We start from the raw sequence: 18,624 nt of genomic DNA, 5'->3' as shown, positions 1-18,624 counted from the left end.
AAATTTTGTACAATTCCTTTAGTAAGCTCCATTTTTAACACATAAGCAACAGGGTAGACCAAATTACTGCTGATGAGGATGAGATTTGCATGTTGAATTTCTGGCAATGGGAAATTCAGCAGACAATTAAAATTCTCGTAAGAACCTCCAGTATCTAGGCACTGAAGCTAAGAGCAACCAGAAAAATCTATCTTCCGAACAGCCCAAAAGACACCTAACACTTGCAGTGTTCCTCTTTGTTTGGCCTGAAAGCCAAGTGGCTGTGGCTCACAAGTGACCACAACTCAACCTGAGAAGGAGAATGAGTTTCCTGCCCCAGCTGTTTCCCCTACTCTCACTCTACCAATATCTGAGTGGGACAAACAGAGATTATAAATCACTTCTTCAGAGTAAAGTGTACCTTAAAATACCATTCAGAAAGCTGGGGAGGTTGAGAAATGTCTGGGCAAAGAATGGCATTAAAGTGCTGGCCTATGCAGAGAAGCATCCTGTGTGGGCAGCTGAGCACTCACCTCCCGCTGCTCTGAGCCTGAAGAAGTGCCCAACTCTTGATTCTGGGGCTTGAAGCTTTTCTTTGCTTTGGAAATGGCTAAAACAGACTTGACAGCATGGAATCAGCATAAAACAGGATCTGTAATAGTCACTTTCCAATCCAAAATACCAGTGTAGGAGGAAAAAGAAGAGGAAAAGGATGTTGTGAGCCACTCCCAGCTATCATTCACATCCTAGCTTTGCATTCGTTAATTGGCAAACTTAGGTATCTGGCTTCCCGAGTTAGTGTGCTAACTGCTAGGTTTGTATGCCAGATGTGAGTGGCTCACCACCACTGCCACTGGCCATCACATCATTAAAATGAGTGGATCTCCTCCTGGGAGGCTGCTAGGAAGAGGTAAGGATGGGTTTTAAAACAAGTAGAAACAGGTCAGCTCTGAACAAAGTGCTTGGTCTCTCGTCTTCCACAATGGGAAGATGGCAACGTAGACATTTCTTTTCCAAACTGTGCTTTAATGAACAGGTCAAAAGCTCCGCAGAGAGATGACCGCAGTCACATACCTAGCAGAGAACCAGAGCATTTAATACTTCACTGATGATATTAAGAGAGTGCTGATGCCTTGTATACATGCTCTAAAACACTGCTGGAGCCAAACACCTATTTTATAACCTTCCAACACCTCCACCAAGCCCCCTAAAGCAGACAAAGCACACCTCATCTCAATACCTATGTTGTTATGGTTCATCTCAGATCTGAGTACATGCAGTATTTTATGCACGCGGCAAGCATACAGGACTAGCACTACCTCTATGCCATGCAGTATATTAACAGGCAAGTTCCCATTACAGAACGGCACCCACTTGGTAGGGAACGCGATGAAACCTTTTTGATAGAGGTTTGTGTATATTCAGTCATTATTCTAGTTCCTCCTGTGAACTTATTGTGTGAAGCTATCTGCCTGACAGCATTCTGGTTTATGCTGCAGTATCCCAATCCTATGCTAAATATTGAATCTTTGATGCAAATACTTGAGAAAGATATTTTGAAAAGATTGAAACTCCTACTAGCTTTTAGCAAGTGAATAAATGCAAGTATTTCTTTTTGTGCTTGCTGGCAGGTCCTATTCTCATCCAGTTTATTTCATTTCTAGGCTCTGTTTGCAACGCGGGAGGTTTCCACATGCAGCAGATTCTGTAGACGAGCCTCAGGATGAGCATTTTTCAGGGCAGTCTCTGACCTCAGCGCCTGCCAGCCCACTACACTCTGCTTGAGCTTAGATACAGGCTAAGCAAGAGTGGTTTTGCCACTTCATTCTCAATGCATCTTTTGTTTGCCATGACTGTAACAAAGAAGGTGCCCACCCTGACTCTGCCATTTGTGACCACTGCTACTTCTGACGCACCGCAGGATCAGATGTTATCTCAGCCACTGATTTGCTTTACCTCTTATTTCAGCCTTCAGTTCCTTTCATTTTGGCTAAAGTAACTTCATCTGCTTAGTGGCCTGAAGCTCCAATTAGCCCTGCCTTAAAGTGCCCAAAATAGTAATGGTGATGTCCTCAGCCACATGCACATGAAGAACGACACTTCTAAGGCACAAGGGCTCAGCACAAACATTTCTTACATATCCATTATCCGGGAACTTCCTTTCACTCCTCCTTACCTGAAGCCTAAAAAGAATTTGCTGTGAGAAATGAGGTTGTGGTGGAGTCACCCTTAGAGAAACAGGACTGAACTAATAAAGGGGAAAACCTGGGACAACCATTCCCCATTGTGAAGGAGGAAAACAGTAGAAAAAAAATACACTGTTTTTCTTTCAGGTTCCTGTATTCACACGCTTATTCAGTTATGCCTGGCTAAACTGCTCCCCTCTTAAGAGTGCCCTCTTTTGCAAGCAGTTCACATAGTTGGGTTTCACACGTCTTTCATGTTCTTGCATGTATTGATCTAAACACTCAGGAAACATTTTTCCATACATCAGCACTGCTATTAAGAATTAATTGCGCTGCATGTTTGTCTGTCACAAAATCGCAGGAACAGGAGCATGGAATAGGAAAGATAAAAACTTATCTGATCCAGATAATGAAAAAAGAAGTAATTTTGGCTCAAATGACAGCAGAGGACAATGCTTGTTCTTCTTCTTATCAGTTAGTCAAGGTAGCAGTTCACTGAAGTAGCTTTATTATGGCTTTTTCTGGCAGAATTGTGCTGTCTAATCCACACTGATGAATATTTGCTGCAGCTCTGAACTTCTTAACGCATGCAGCTCTGCCTGCACTTTCAGAGTTGATTTAGAAAGAAAACACAGAAAAAGCTGCATAATGAATCACTGGGGAAACTCCTGTCAAATAGGTGCATAAACTGCTAACTGCGTAGCGGTAACACATATTGTTATTTATAATTCATATTCAGTGTCATGCTCTTGAAGCAATTACACAATGTCTGCCTCTATCAATACAATGCATTTCACATCTCTAACCACTAATGACTTGAGCTTCACTCTGGAGCAATACAGTGCAGTGGATTCAGCATGAGACTAGAAGGCAGATGCTCCTGATCTCAGCTCACCCTCTGCTTTGCTGCACGGCCTCAAGCAAGTCACTAACCTGAGGATAAATTATAATATCTGAACACTCAGGGGACCCGTATGATTTAATTAGTTAATGTTTGCAAAGCTCTCCAAAGATAAAAAATGCTGTATGAATTATAATCATACTATATTGTTTTGAGGCATTTTATTCCAAGGCACACTTGTGTAAACATGCATAGCAATGTAAAATCCCAGCAATGGAAAAGTTTGAAAGCTACCTTGAAATGACTGGCACTTCTTGGACAAAAATTAAGATTAACTAACAAATTTAATCTATTTTTTTTTAGAAGGCAATTATATGAAACAATCAAATATAGATACTGAACTAAAGCTAGAAAACAAGGTCTTTGAAAGTTTGTTTGTGATGAATAATGATAATGAAAGAGACTTACAGAAAGGTATCTATAGACACACATGATGCAAATAACTGTCTTGCTGCATCATACTGGTCCCCAAACACTCTAAGTGTTTCTTTCTTTTTAGTATCCAGACCTCTGTTATGGTTTTAGGATTGTTAGATGCAATGAAATTAATGATAAAACTCCTCTGAATTTCAAAAGAGCCAGGATTCCTTGGTTCTTCCAGCTTAGTATACATTTAATTTAAATATTCCTCTTAAATGAAAATATTAGTCCTAGTAATGATGTGGTAAAATATCTAGTGAAGCTCAATGCCTAGTACTTCAAAGTGATTCAAAAGAGAGGACAGATTTCCTAATGGCAATGTTTCCTTGCTCTAGATTCATCTACGCAACAGCCACTTGTAACTCACTGTTAGAGGGTGCGCAGGAAAAGAACCAATACTGCGTAGATCAAGCTAAAAGCATTTTTATTTTCAAACTAGCTTTCTTCAGGAAATAATTTGACGACATTCCCATCTCCTAATACACTGTCATTTAAGCAATACCATCCCTTCAAAGCAGGCAGCTATGGCAGTTTCTTTGTAGAAGCTGCTTTTGATTTACAGTTGCTGTCCACCTGGCACTTGTTCCTAATGATTGCTGGCTGATGGGAAATCTGTTTTCTTGGCAAAAGGCTCTGAGACATGCGCAAGCAGATTTCCACACCAAAATTCCCAGCACTTCTGTGCATGCATGGAATGGCATCCTTTGATTTTATTGCCCAACCCATCAAGTTCTTAAACTTTTTTTTTTTTTTTTGGTAGCATGTCACACATGCAGAATAAAAAAATAACATTTTTAGGTTAGTACAGATCTAGGAATAACTTTGTAAAGTGCAGGATAGATGCAGTGCAGAAGAAATCAGCAGTTCTTTGCTGAGTCACAGAAACTGCATGTGAGCAGAGATCATACTCTGTAGTAGTGGCATAGGCGCAAAGTTTAGATGTGCTGGTTCAGTTTCTTCATGAGTCACAGACTTCTATCATGGCCTTAGGAAGTCCCATGGAGCAGGATTCCTCACATAACTGCAGCAGTCTTAAGGTTAATTGTTCTACCTACGCTGTTTGCCCACGTTCCCTCACAACCATTGGCAAAGTCAGCCATCTCCAAAAGGCAGACGATCACAACTGATGAGATGAGCGGACCTGGAAGTAACATTGCCACTCTGAGAAAATCCAAAACACTCGAGCATAACTTTTAGATAGCTTAACTTATGAGAGATGAACCTTGCTGAGAGGTTAAGTCCAAACTGCACAGTCCAGTACTGCTCAGAGGTTCCCTAGGCCAGCTGAGACACAGCGCTCCTCTGCCAGCCCTTGCCCAACCCAGTGCCATTTTATCAAAGCACAATCCCTTTCTTTTCTGCCACAGTATACACATGTGAGACTGCTGACACAAAGTAAAATTAGAACAGAAAGCATCCTTGAAATTCAAACCACAAAGTGAGGGCATCAACCATAATACAAATGATGGGGCTTTACATCACCAGTGCATCCCACTTAGGTCGGTATCTGTGCGCAGTCAGTCCAGTACAGTGATTCCAGGGCTGAGGGGAAGCCCTATGCCAAAACAGCCTGCCAGGAGACGGGACATCCACAGGCAGTTCTATTTTCTCAGTTTGGGGCACCAGCACTGCTGAGAGCATTGCAGCAACTGAGCAATCTTCTGCTCTAAGGTCTTACTGAGATGGAAAAAACTGCAATGGACAAATGCATCCCAGACTTGCGATATCTTCATGAGAAAAGTCAAATTGAAGCTGATGTATTCCCACAGTTTTACTTTAAACAAACTGGCATTCTCTAATGAAAAAAAAAATGCTTTATTGAGAAATTCTGGAGCAGCACTACTTAGCTCTCCATATGCAAAATCACCACCTAATTGTGTGCCAGTCTTAATTTGAGCTTTTGTTCACAGAGGACGGATGTACCAGAGGAGAGAGAAGCAAAGTTCACACGAGTACTGCCAAAACACCCTTACTTAGGTTTCTTGGGAGACTCAGGATAAAGTATCTTGTTTGTAACTAGAGGAAAAAACTGAGGTGAAAGTTCCCTATAACGAACAGCACAACAGTAGTAATGACTGCAGCTGAAGTGGGAAAACAGACATTACCAGTGTAGAAAATGAATGGTTGATGGGAACACACTTATAAAACTCATGAGAGATAAAAAGCAACCACAGGACCGTGGAAATAAGAGATATAAGGAGAAAAAATCAGACTTGAAAACTGCATACCATCCTAAGAGTGCACCAGTACCGTGGCTGTGCTGTCTACCTGCTGAGGACTTAGTTTTTCACTAGTGCAGTATGCAAAACTATCTTCCAACAGAATTTAAAAATAAAGTAAGATGATCACATTAGCATTAACGTATCAATCTCATAACAAAGCTGAAGAGAAGGGGCAGTGAGGTCAAAGCCCCCAGTCTCATTTTCAAACAAGCACTTAGCAGCATCCAGCGCAGCACAAAAGGAGTTCACACTAAAGGTCACCACGGTCACATCCAGATGACAAATCACATTTCTATGAAGTAACTGCAGCTATAAACACCAGTATTCAGGATTTCCTTTCTGAATTTTCTGTCTCTCAATCACACTAGAGAAACGAGAAGCTACCTTAAGCAACGTCAGTTTACACGCACAGTACATCTTCTCCTTGACATTTATTTAAAGAAAAAAAATGATTTCATCAAAGGGGCTCCTTCCATCTACACCCCATAGTGAGAAAAAAGTCAAAAGAGACAGAAAGGAATTTCTGGATCTTTTTTTCTTTTTTACCAATACACTGATCAAAAGTTCACATTAAAACCCACCCTCTGCCTCTCCCACTTCTGCCCCCAGTCTCAGCAGGCAGGAGAGATCACACGGCATGTGATTTTTTGTGGAGAGAGCTACATGTTTTAAAATACTGGAGTTATATGGCGCAAGCATGCAGGACAAGAAGGAGATGAAAGCCCTGTGCAGTGTTTGCATTGCTACGTGCCATGGGGTGTCTCCTAAGACCCACTGCATCGCAGCTACCCAGGCTGAGGGAACAGCCTCCAAGAGGGCACCTTAAAACGTTTTACTGGTCTTCTAGGGCTTGACTAATGCTTCTTCTTCCCTTGCCTTCATAAAGATTTCTGGAGTGTGTCTGAGATTTGACCCTGAATATATGATGCTATTCTTGCTGTGTAGTAAGCACCCAGTGGTGTCAGGCATATAGAAGCAAATCTGCTCTTTGTTAGGGAGCTACATGTCAGAATGAGTTTGTAAAACATGCTAGAAAAAGGACAAAATGCTGCTTACAGTGCAAAGCTCACTGAAATCTACATATTGAGGCAGTATTTATTACCAGACAGAGCAAATTATCTAAGATTAATAAATTATTCTTAATCTAAGATATGGTAAGGCACACGAACTGCCATAAAGTAGCACTCTCACATAAAGAAATTTCACCCAAGTGCTCTGCTTGAAATAATGACTTTGTTTATCTGTAACTTTACATTATTGATTGGGTTTGCTGAGCTGAAGTAGAGCTACAAAGTCATTCCAAACCAACTAATGAGAAGTCTGCAAGCTCTGCCAATACAAAGCTAGCAGCAAGAAGGCAATTTCCCTGAGAAAAAATAGTCACACTTGGTTATTTTACAAATATGCAACCAAATTACATTCTGTTTAAGTAAATAAGAACTAATGCCAAACATGTGGCTCTTAGCATCTGATTGTCAGAATTTTTCTGGTAACATTTTTTTCCTAGTAAGACTATAGTGGACCTGAAACAAAGCAGAAACACAGGAGGATGCCTTCAGTTTCAGATGACATGAAAAGCAAAGCTGTCATAAAGGCATTCCAAACTATCCTGTGACCTACCCACATAAGGGGAATTTTCAAGGCAACAAGCTTAAAAATGGCTATATTAATACAATTCCCCCTCGGACACTGACTGATTTCCTCCAGCTCATGGTTAATCTTTGGTGTTAACCATCCAACTTAGCAGGTTTAGACTCAAGGGAAGACATTGATACATGCAGCACCAGCTCCCACTTGGTGGCACAGTGACCCTCAAGTCCAGCCGTGGATTGGCTTACCCTCACCTGGCACTGGAGACCTGCAGGGCCAATGCGCATACCCTAGACAGCTGCGTGCGTGGCCTCCCTAAATTAGACGGTTCTCCCTCTCCCTAAATTAGACAACTAGCATTGGTCAAAAGAATTACCAGCTGGGCACATCTCCTGCTATCTGCTCCATATGCTGGGAGGCCAGATAATGAGCCTGGATGCAGATATCTGTGTTGCAGATGTCTAATTAGGCAATTGGAGGATAAGGGCCAATAGGCAAATATATATTACATAGACGTGTATTTATAATCCTTATGAATGGTAATTTAAAAAATGTATGAAACCCAATCAGAAAAAGGTCAAATGCTGTCTGGCACCTGTCACTAGCACATACAATCTAGGCTTGGCATTTTGTTAAACAAAGACAACAGCGATCCAATACTGAAGTACAGGATACTGACATCCCTTTGGAAGCAGCCATGCTGAATTTGCCAGCCAATATCCTCCATGAAGAGAATACTCTCACCAGTATGTTATTTGTTGTTGTTAACCACATAACTATTCACAAGGAAGCACTTACATACTGCTTAAGAAAGATCACTTGCTATAGGAGAGTCTTCTAGACTCCGAGGTCAACCTACCTCATCTCAACACTTGCTTAGCTCTACCTGAAGCACTTACTCTCTGCATGCAACTATGCTGTCCGGTTACTCAGGGAATGGAAGGTGCCTTTCCACATCTTCAGAGGAAATTCCTGTCTGCTAAGTTCAGATACTAAATTGAGCACAGAGGATCTCCCTTTGGAAGGCTTAAAAGGCACTTCCCTCTCTGCAACAATGGGACATTGAATGCAGGCTTTTAATTTCAGTGGATTGCTTTGCTAGACATCTAAAATTAAGGTACATGCTAGATGCCAAAATTATAGAATGGAGCCTGCCTGTAAGGCAATATGTTATAGACCAAGGAAGAAATGAATTGAGTGGAGTCGGTACAATGTGCTAACATTTTTTTCTTCAGCTCAGCAGCTGTATGTATAGTGTCTGCAATTGAGAATGAAGTAAAAAATAAGACAAATTGCAGATCGCAGTCAAATTAAATTTTCCTAATGGGGCTTTTGAAACAAACTAACAGATTACTGTTTAAATAAAACCTGTAACAAGGATGAGTTGATGTTATATTATTAAATTTCTTAATTTAATTCTTAAGCTCCGGAGCCAGCCAAGTAATATTCAACACATTTTCCTTCATAAATTGTGGAATGCATTATTCTAAAAAAGCTTTTCATGGTTTGACCGATTCTCTAAATGTTCCAGCAATATCAAGCACATAAAATAGCATCTTCCTGCCAGTCATATATTAGAAGTATTCACTAGCTCTCCATGCCTTCTTCTCTTTTCTTTAATTAGGAAAAACTATTTAAAGCAAAATCATGATGGGTCGTATTATTTTTCTGGCTTACTATCTGTGCTATAAACTGAGAAAAAAAAAACTTGGTACTTCAGGTTTGGATGTTGTAACTAGCAAATTCAAAATATGTGCGAAGCCTGTCAGTCAACCAACAGCAGCACTTGTGAAGAACTGTTTCCTTCCTCTTATCACTGTCAGAACAGGAGCATGCTAATTACAGTGAGAGCCAGCACCCCGCCTTGGCCATAACGTACTCCCTCTCCACTCAGGGGGAATACAGATTTGAGGATCACAATTACTGTGCTTGACCCAAAGATGAGTTAGCAGGTGTCTGATCAAAGTCCTCCTGAGCTGTGACAGGTGGACTGTTACACAGAGGCAGCACAGCTGGATGCTCTTACAGGCTCCCAGTACCTGCCGAAGTCTGCAGTGGAGCATCATTACTGCCAGCCCTCTCCTGCACAACACCACATCTTCCTTCCTGCACCTTTGGGTGGAATGGTGAGTTACAGTGGGAATGGGGTGATGTAAGGAACATCTCAGGAGGAAAATTCATGTCCCAGCTGCCTTAACAGTGCAAAAAAAGTGGTTTCCCCTCAAACACTACAGTTTTCTCTTAGCATATAGATTACTGCTTCGGGAACATCAGCACTTTTGGCTATTGATGGGCAGGAAAAAAAAAGAGACCGTAAGTACCTTTAGATATTGAGTTAATACATTTAAAATGTATTTATAATTAATTATATAACAACAATGTCTAATGGCCTTTATTATATCCCTTCCTATTTAATAATGTCCATAATGCCCATAGTTTGAACCTCTCGGATGGAGTAATATGTTTTGTAGGGCTAGCACAGGCTTCAGTGCCTGGAGGCTCTAGTTCTATTTCCAGCTCTGCTTCAGACTTGCAGGGTGACCTTTACACATAGCCTCATTTTCCTCACCTATAAAATGGGGATATTAATACTTATTTACCTCACTGTTGGTTCCCTTCCAGCTGCTACAGTGACTGAGCAAGTTTATGCATCTGCAGAATTACTAATGCTTGCGATAAACCTTCTCTTTTTTTTGAACAAGCAATGAAGAAATTAAATTGAGAATATATTTTGTCCATCCAGAAAGTGAAGTACAAAGAAAAATAGCAGTAGTGCAAAAAATGTTCAAAGCCCCTCATTAATTTCCGTTCAATTATTCTATTCTTCTTGAGAAATGTGGGCGATTTCTATTTGACAGCAACTAGAAGAAACTTCCTGATGTTGCTTTCGATCAGTAAAAAAGTGCTTTTTTTTCAGAGGAAGTCTAACCTGGTATCCCTTTGGAGTAAACATAAATACACTACAAGCTTTGCAAGCATATAATGGAGAATAATTTTAATCTGAAACTTTACCTAATAATTAGGGAGGAAAGAAATGAAAAGAAAATCAGAGAGAGCAGAGAGAAGTAGCTATGTGTTCCTAAAGGGAATGAAGCTAAACAGCAAAGCTGCTAGCAGGTGGGCCAGGTAACAGCTGAGGGACACCCCGGCAGAGCTGCTGCTGACTGGTGCCTCCATCATCCAGGGCACACCTTGGCAATACTTGTCTCGCTCAGAGAAGGTGATACTTACTCTTGTACTGCTCTGGCTATGGAGAGCGCTGTGGATCCAGTTTCATTAACGCTATCTAAGGTCACATTTGGCAGGTCGTCATCATCACTGTCACTTTTAATTTGTCTGGGAGATAGGCCTCGGGGGTCCATTTGTGCTGGAAAGAGACATATAATGGATTAATATGAGCACGCTGAAATTAATCTTGTCCCAGAACAACATTAGGGTGTACAACACATCCATCCACTTCGGCTGCATGGCACATTTTGCTCAGAGCTTCACAAATCAGATGACAAATTCACAAAATAATCTAGCAGTACTACAGATAAACACAAACGTTTCCGATGGCATGCAAATGTTTGAATGCACTCAAGCTACAGGAATGCATTCTGTGGACTTGAGCCACTGAGCACAAATGAATATACATACACAGTGTTTGTCAAAGACTCAGTTCACCCTCAATTATTCTGGTTGTCTTCAGGAGGTGAAGAGAATGCAGCACATTTGCTTTGTGCTTTGTACATCTGTCAACGGTTTACGGGCAGGTTCGGCCCAGTTCTGTGACGAACGCTTGAGAGCAAATTTTACAGCTAAATTTCAAGAGTAATCCTTCGTTTTTGACTGTCTGTTCTGAGACAAACTGGGTAGAGATTTGTGTCCCTCCAGTCAGCTCACAGCTAGGCATCTGAAATAGGCCAGGCATCCTGGTTTCTGATTCGATTCAGTGCCAGTGTCAACTCCTGAAGGTGCCTTCCCTCCACGTAACATGTGTCAAAACATCTACAAATAACTTTGCACAGACAACTAACTTTGAGGTGATTGATGCTAGGTAACTGAGCTTCTTCCTTTAAGTCAGATTTTTTGGAAAGGTCATGTGCTCTCGAGTCTTAAAAACATCCAAACACTGCAGGATTATTTTGTCCATCCACAGTTTACAGCATCCATACTGTATGGTCATGCAGCGTGTGTCTGTCAAGGTGCAGGAAGCAAGGAGCTGCATTTGTGAGGCAGGGCCAGAGCTGCCCCGTGCTGGCCCCACTGTAGTGCATGGCTGAGCCCAGCGGCCAAGATGGCGGCACCTCAGGGCAAGGCTGTTTATGAAAGGGCAAAACCACTGCACAGTGAAGAAAAAAGTGAGTAACAGCCCTGTGAACATCAGGGTCAGACAAGAAGGAAGGGGAGGAGGTGCTCCAGATACCAGAGTAGAGATTCCCCTGCAGGCTTTTGTGGGGACCACAGTGGAGAAGGTACTTCTCTGCAGCCTGTGGGGAAAACCTCTGTGGAGAAGATATCCAGGCTGCAGCCTGTGGAAGATCCCATGCTGAAGGGCGTGGGTATTTCCTGAATAGGGAAGCCCAGGAAGAGCCTATGCTGGAGCAAGCTCTTATGACAAGAACTACAAGCCATGGAGAGCCCTCACTTGCGCAGGCTTAGCCTAAAGGACTGCAGCCCAAGGAAGAGCCATGCTGGAGCCAGAGAAAAGTGTGAGGAGGAAGGAGCAGCACAAACTGCTGTGTTCTACCCATAAGCCTCATTCCTCATCCTCCTGTGCTGCTCATGGTGGGGAAGGAGGTAGAGGGGACAGCAAATGAAGGAGCAAAGCTGAGCCTGGGGCAGGGAAGGGCTAACCCATTTAATTGAAAATAAATGACGTGAATTCCCCAAGTCTGGTTTGCTCATGACAGTAATTGGGAAGCAATCTCCCTTATCTTGATCCATGAGCTCTTCCATCTTATTTTCTCACTATATTTTCAAGGTCAGGCTGGACAGGACTCTGAACAGCCTGTTCTAGCTGTCAGTGTCCCTGTTCATTGCAGGGGAGTTGGACTAGATGACCTCTAAGGGTCCCTTCCAACTCTAGAGATTCTATGATTCCAAATTCTGTTGAAGCAGGAAAGAGTGGCTGAATGGAGTCTGGCAGACAGCCAGAGTCAGCCCTCCAGAGGTACCTTTTGTGAAAACTGAGACAGGAAAGAAGTGCAAAAAGGCAGGCTATATGTGTCCTCCCTTCAATCTTGGCTACTGCCCTCCAAAGGGAAGCACGGACAACAGTAGGCTGAGAGAGGAAACCAAGAGGTGGAGTGAGAGGAACCTTGGGGCATAAGTGTGACCAGGGATACTGCCAAGAAGAACTGGGGTTGCCTGCATCAAGGGACAGATCCAGAGATAAACTTCAGAGGTGATGTAAACAAACACTCCTTGTCACCTGTGAATTACCATGCAGGATTATTACGCTCTGAGAGACAGTGAAAGCATCTGGAGTGGAGAGCAACACCAGAGAGATGCCTGATTCTGCAAGGGATCAGGCAGGGAGGGAGGGCAGGCAAGAGATTTGTTTATAAATGTATATATTTGGTTTGGCCAGGTGAAATAGAGGAACACAAGATACTTTATTTAATGAGCTTTCTGTTCCAGTTTGTTGGCTTGTACTCTCCTACAACACACTGTGAGAGAGAGGATGCTTTCTGGGTCTCACTTGCATGTGTTTCAAGAAAGACAGCTTTTATTCTCCCTCAGCTCTGGATAAGCAGAGCCCTGAAGAACAGGTTTCCTTTACAGAACACAAATAGTTCATAAGGTGTAGGTCTATGGCTACACAACAACTTTGAAAATCACAGTTAAATTTCCCATTTCACCACATTTCTTCATTTGCTGTGTTCTCACTACTCTAGAAAAGGGACCGAGTTACACTGAGGAATGGGAGGGATATAATACTCCAAGAGCTGTGCAGCCATAAAAGTAGCACTGATGGATAGCTGGGCTCTTGAAAAGAAAGCACTCCCTAAATGAGTGATGACTCTAGGGAAAGCTGGTCTTAAATTTTAATTTATATCTTGGCGGTGAACCACTTCTGAGTGAAAGAACAGTGACTGATTATAACTACCCTTCAGCTGCATTTTTATTTATGTTAAAGAACTTCGCAAAGAAATTATTATTAAAATATGTTCAGTAAGCCAATGTAACAATCTCTTCCTGAAGCACAGCGCACTGAGCAGATGCACAGGATTACTTCTATTAGCACAGTTTAAGTGCCTCAGTACTACTGGCTGCATTCTGTTTGCTCGTTATTTCTGCATGTATGCCAAAGAAACCACCTTTTGCTTATCAAATCAAAGACTGTTGACAATGCAAAATGACCTGCTCTGAGACAAACATACAGTACCTTAGAAATTATTCAAACATTTTATTATTTTAGGCAGAACAATCACCATTCTGACTATGCTTCTGAAAATTACAACTTATTCATGATGATATTCAATTGTTTCTGATCATCAAGGATAATTTAGTATTTGATTTAAGAGCAACAGAACACTCTAATCAGCTGATTTAGCCCCAGAAAACTATTTGGAAAGAAGGTGCTACTTCTTAGCTTACTTACTCTGTAACAAGGCTACCTTGTTAAATGCAACTTTAAGATGATTATTACTTATTCCATTACTTTTTCAAAATTTCTTAAAGTGAATCTCATTGCAAGAAGTTATACATTTATATATACCCAGTATTTACATGCTTTGTAGGTGATGCATTTGTGAAATAAAATTTAAATTAAAAAATGTGCTTGTTACTTTGCATTTACTGTGGCTTAACCCAACTTGCACTATGGAAAAAGCTTTAAGGTGCTAGCTCAGAAACTTTCTTGATGTTTACACCTAGGCTTAACTTAAAATCACAGATGTTATTTAGCAATTTAGTCCATAATATAGTTATTATACACCAATTATGAACACTTTACCATGAATATACCTACTGAGCTGATATAAATGTATATGATAAGTATCTTACGTACTTCTGTTCCTTCAATGAGGTAAAAGTACTCCATATACTCCTCATGTACCCAATGAAGCTGCCAGTGGGACTGTGCTTTTGCAGCTAAGGATAATACAGCCCCATGGACACTATTTCCTTCACCAGCAGCCAACATCTGAGCACATCACGAGGTGCTGTGACACATCAGTACGGTGAGAGTGAAATGTTAGAAATGGAAATGTATCACTTGGCAAATTCAAGGATGTTTTAGTTATATTTTCACAGTGAACCTAATTAAAGATGAACATTAGAGAACAATGCAGGGATTATGCCCTTATTTTTGAATGTCAGCCATATATATATAAATTTTTTTTTGTCCAACTTTCCACTTTGGGGCCAGCAGGGAGAGGGAGGTGATGGTCCCCCTCTACTCAGCTCTTGTGAGGCCCCATCCGGAGTACTACATCCAGGCCTGGGGCCCCCCAGCACAAGAAAGATGCAGAGCTCTTGGAATGGATCCAGAGGAGGGCCACCAAGATGATCAGAGGGCTGGAGCACCTCTCCTATGAAGAAAGGTTGAGGGAACTGGGCTTGTTCAGCTTGGAGAAGAGAAGGCTCCAGGGAGACCTCACTGTGGCCTTCCAATAATTGAAGGGAGCGTATAAACAGGAGGGGGAACAACTGTTTACATGGGTAGATAGTGACAGGACAAGGGGGAATGGTTTTAAAATAAGACAGGGGAGGTTTAGGTTAGATATTAGGAGGAAGTTTTTCACTCAGAGGGTGGTGATGCAGTGGAACAGGTTGCCCAGGGAGGTTGTGGATGTCCCGTCCCTGGAGGCATTCAAGGCCAGGCTGGATGTGGCTCTGGGCAGCCTGGTCTAGTGGTTGGCGGCCCTGCACACTGCAGGGGGGTTGAAACTGGATGATCTTTGAAGTCCTTTTCAACCCAGGTGTGTGATTCTATGATTCTATGACTCCATTTGTGATCTCTTCTCCTGTGATCCTTCTCCCCACAACCCTCTGATTGTTTGCTCTCCTCCTGGAAGGCCAGTGGTAACCTGTGTTCCATGGGAAGAGAGGTGGCCAAAAGGCCCAGGGAGGTAATTTCACCCCTGTACTCTGCTCTCATGAGGCCCCATCCAGAGGGCTGCATGCAAGTCTGGGGCTCCCAACACGAGAAAGATGGGGAGCTGTTGGAGAGGGTCCAGAGGAGGGCCACAAAGATGATTTAAGGGCTGGAGCACCTCTCCTATTGTCATGGTTTTTGTTGTCGGTATTCCACATCACAACATCATGTAAAGCACTGGCAGGTAAAGAGTTAATGTCCTGATTTCTGGGGACTGCCTTTTTTGGGTGATTAGTCCTTCGAGGGGGAGGGGAGGAGCTGCACTCCCCAGGGGTCTTTGCGTCTGGAGGGGATGGTGAAGCCGCCTGGCAGACCGAGCTCTCTCGCTCCTCCTTCCTACCCGGTGGAGAAGCACGTGGTCCCCCTGCAGCTTACAGTGTAAGAATCTCAGCTTGTAATTCTCTCTTTTTTGATTTATTGGCCTCAATTTCTATATAACATTTAGTAAATTAACGTTCCTCCTCAGATTGGTGCTGCTGTTTTGTTTTAGATCCGTCTACGAGTTCTCTACCTTTCCCCTTTGTCTTCCCCAGGGCGTGGGTCCGCAGGTCCCCTGCCGCATTAGCTGCCGGACCAGTCCAGGCCGGCCCCTAGATCGCTGGCAGTTTTTTTTTCCTTCTTTCTCTCTTTTCCAGGCCTGTGGGCCCGTGGGCCTGTTGTCCCCCCTGTCACGGATACAGATCCTTAGATAACGCCATGACACCTATGAAGACAGTCTGAAGGAGTTTGGCTTGTTCAGCCTGGGGTTGTAGATGCCTCATCCCTTGAGGTTTTCAAGGCCAGGTTGGATGGAACCCTTGGCAATCTAATCTAACACTTGGTCTAGCAGCTGGCAACCCTGCCTGTGGCAGGGGAGGTGGAACACAGCATGACTGCAGCTCCTGTAAGGAGAAGCAGCCTTTAAAGCTATTCTCCTCTCTCTGAAGAGTCATTTGAAAAAACAAGTTGCTGAAAGCCTAACAGCTCTCTCCTCCTCACCACTCACTACAGTGCATGAACCGCAGTACAGATTTTTATACGTACAGAGTTCACAGTTCCTACTTATGTCAACAGCTTTCACTTTTTCTTGGACATCTAAGAACAACTGCTGAATGGCTGGTAGAAAGGTTTATAAATACCGGCAGCAGTTCATAAATGGTGAATTAAGAGCAATTATTGGCCTAATGAACATCAAACTGGGAAGAAGGAAGAGATGTAGGCAAGAGATAATTTAGCAAATTAGATGAAAAAGGTGGAGGACGAGTGAGTAATGGAAAATAATTGGCAAGCAAGAGAGTCCACAAGACATGCCAGTGCATTTTAACCTTGCCTTCCTCTGAGGACCAAGATTTTTCTTGAACTTAGTACCATGGGTCTTAAAGAAATCTGGCTGCATCACTGAATCAAGTCCTCCCTAGCACAAGCAGACATATTTAATTAATAAAGCTCAGGTTCTGAAAATGAGCTGGTTTTCTTGCCCTTACTACTCCTCTTGAAAGGCAACATTTGTCAAGCAGAGCTATCCAGTGATTTTGAGAATTGCGAATGAGGCTAAGGTGAAGCAAGCAAAAAGAAACAATTTAGAGATAGGGTTCATGAGACAAAGGTGTCACTGAAAGACTGCACAGGAGTTCCAGAAGCAAGTTTTTAGCACAACACACACTGGCAAGACTGGCAAGCCAGGGGAGTTATTTAAGAATGTCTGTAAGCATAGAAGGCTGCAGGCAGCCAAATCACTTTCTCTCCCTGTTAGCTTCAAGAAACAATGATCTTTTCTACTAAAGATAATACAGAGAATTGCTCTTGACACAAACATATATGCAGCCTCTCCTTAATGCCCACCTTGTCAAACTGTACCAAAAAGGGGTTTCCTTCTAGGCAGTTCATATAAACTCACCCTGAAATTGTTTTAAGGTAAGATGTGCAAATGGATCTGACAAAAGATGCATGCCAGCCTGTAAATACTACAGAATTTGGTCTACCATCATTAATACGGTATCTGCCAACTGTCAGTTGCCAGCAGGAAAAAGTCTGATCTGGATCAGATATAACTTTGCTTCTATTTCTGTCAAACTAAACACAGTTTCTGGCTGTAAAATTTATGTTGGTTTTTGGGGCCAGACAATACTTGATCCTGGTTTTGGAGACAAAATTACCTCTCCCAAAATGCTGGGACAGATTTAAAATTGTACGAGTTTTTAATGAGTGCTGATGTGTTTTGTGCTTTCTGGCACAGAATCTCTGTGAGTGAATGAGTCTGCCAGCTCGAGGATGGATGATACCCTCAGACCCAGGGCAGAGGACACAGCCTTCACCTTCCCAAGGTAATAATGTAACCACAGGGACACATAATTGGCATATTTTTATCCTTTCCCACTCTCTAAACCTGTGCTGTTTGCATTGGGACACTTTCTGGGAAGAGGAGACTTTGGATTTCAGTCTCTCCAGGCTGATGAGAGCCCAGCACACCACTTCTTGCAAACATACTGAAGTTACCAGGCTGCTGGGTAAACAGCATCTCTGCCTCTTCTGAGGAAAACTTTGTGCTCTCATCACAAATTGACACGCACGCTTCACGTGAAATTTTGGTTTGAATCACTCCAGGCACACTTGGGTGTGTTTTGCTTCCCATCAGCTACCTCAGCTTTTGGGGCACAATGAACAGACCTGAGCTCCCTCAAGAGAGAATAAAGAGGTTTATTCCACCCTAACATGTCCCTCCCTGTCACTTGACTTCTTCCCAGAAATTATTTAGACACATAGCCCAAGTGCTCTGACACGGCTGTGAAGGCCATGCACCATCAAAAATCCTGGGGCTGGATGCCTTGAGTAGGCTCTCCAAATCTGGCCCCTCTTAGGGGTGAATCAGGACATACACCAACATACTGCTGCAACTGCTGATGGATTTCAGTGACTACAACTCGATTTGATTTCCTCAAATGAAATCTCCTGCAAATGAAAAGATTCATCCCATCAGTAGGCTTGCTAAGGTCCACTAGATAATTTCACATCTATACATCTTTGATTTAAAAGCAAATCTGAGCCCCTTGGGTTAAGAATGAATCAAGTATTTACAAGCAGTAGAAAACTAAGTAACCATCAGGAGTTTTGCCTCTTTATAACTAAGCCATGTAGTATTAACTAACACTGAAATGACTCATTATGAGATGATGCTTGCTAGTGTGAAAATAGAGAAAATTTCAGCATCCAGAAACACTGAAGCCTCTGGCTCATTTTATTTTAATACCTTAGTTTTCCAAA

General features: G+C 42.4%; 1 protein-coding gene across 6 annotated transcripts in view; it reads right to left on the bottom strand.

Annotated features, from left to right (window-relative positions):
• The window catches only part of KLF12 (Kruppel like factor 12), a 254,581-nt gene that overhangs the window by 65,766 nt on the left and 170,191 nt on the right, over nucleotides 1–18,624 (bottom strand). For all 6 annotated transcript variants that reach the window (XM_021417390.1, XM_021417423.1, XM_021417433.1 and 3 more), the window contains one exon: nucleotides 10,530–10,665. In XM_021417390.1, the coding sequence (XP_021273065.1) occupies nucleotides 10,530–10,665 (136 nt within the window). The remainder of the gene's footprint in view (nucleotides 1–10,529; nucleotides 10,666–18,624) is intronic.

Source organism: Numida meleagris, chromosome 1 (genome assembly GCF_002078875.1).
Source record: "Numida meleagris isolate 19003 breed g44 Domestic line chromosome 1, NumMel1.0, whole genome shotgun sequence".
NCBI classification, from domain to species: domain Eukaryota; kingdom Metazoa; phylum Chordata; class Aves; order Galliformes; family Numididae; genus Numida; species Numida meleagris.
This window is presented reverse-complemented; position numbering and strand designations above follow the sequence as displayed.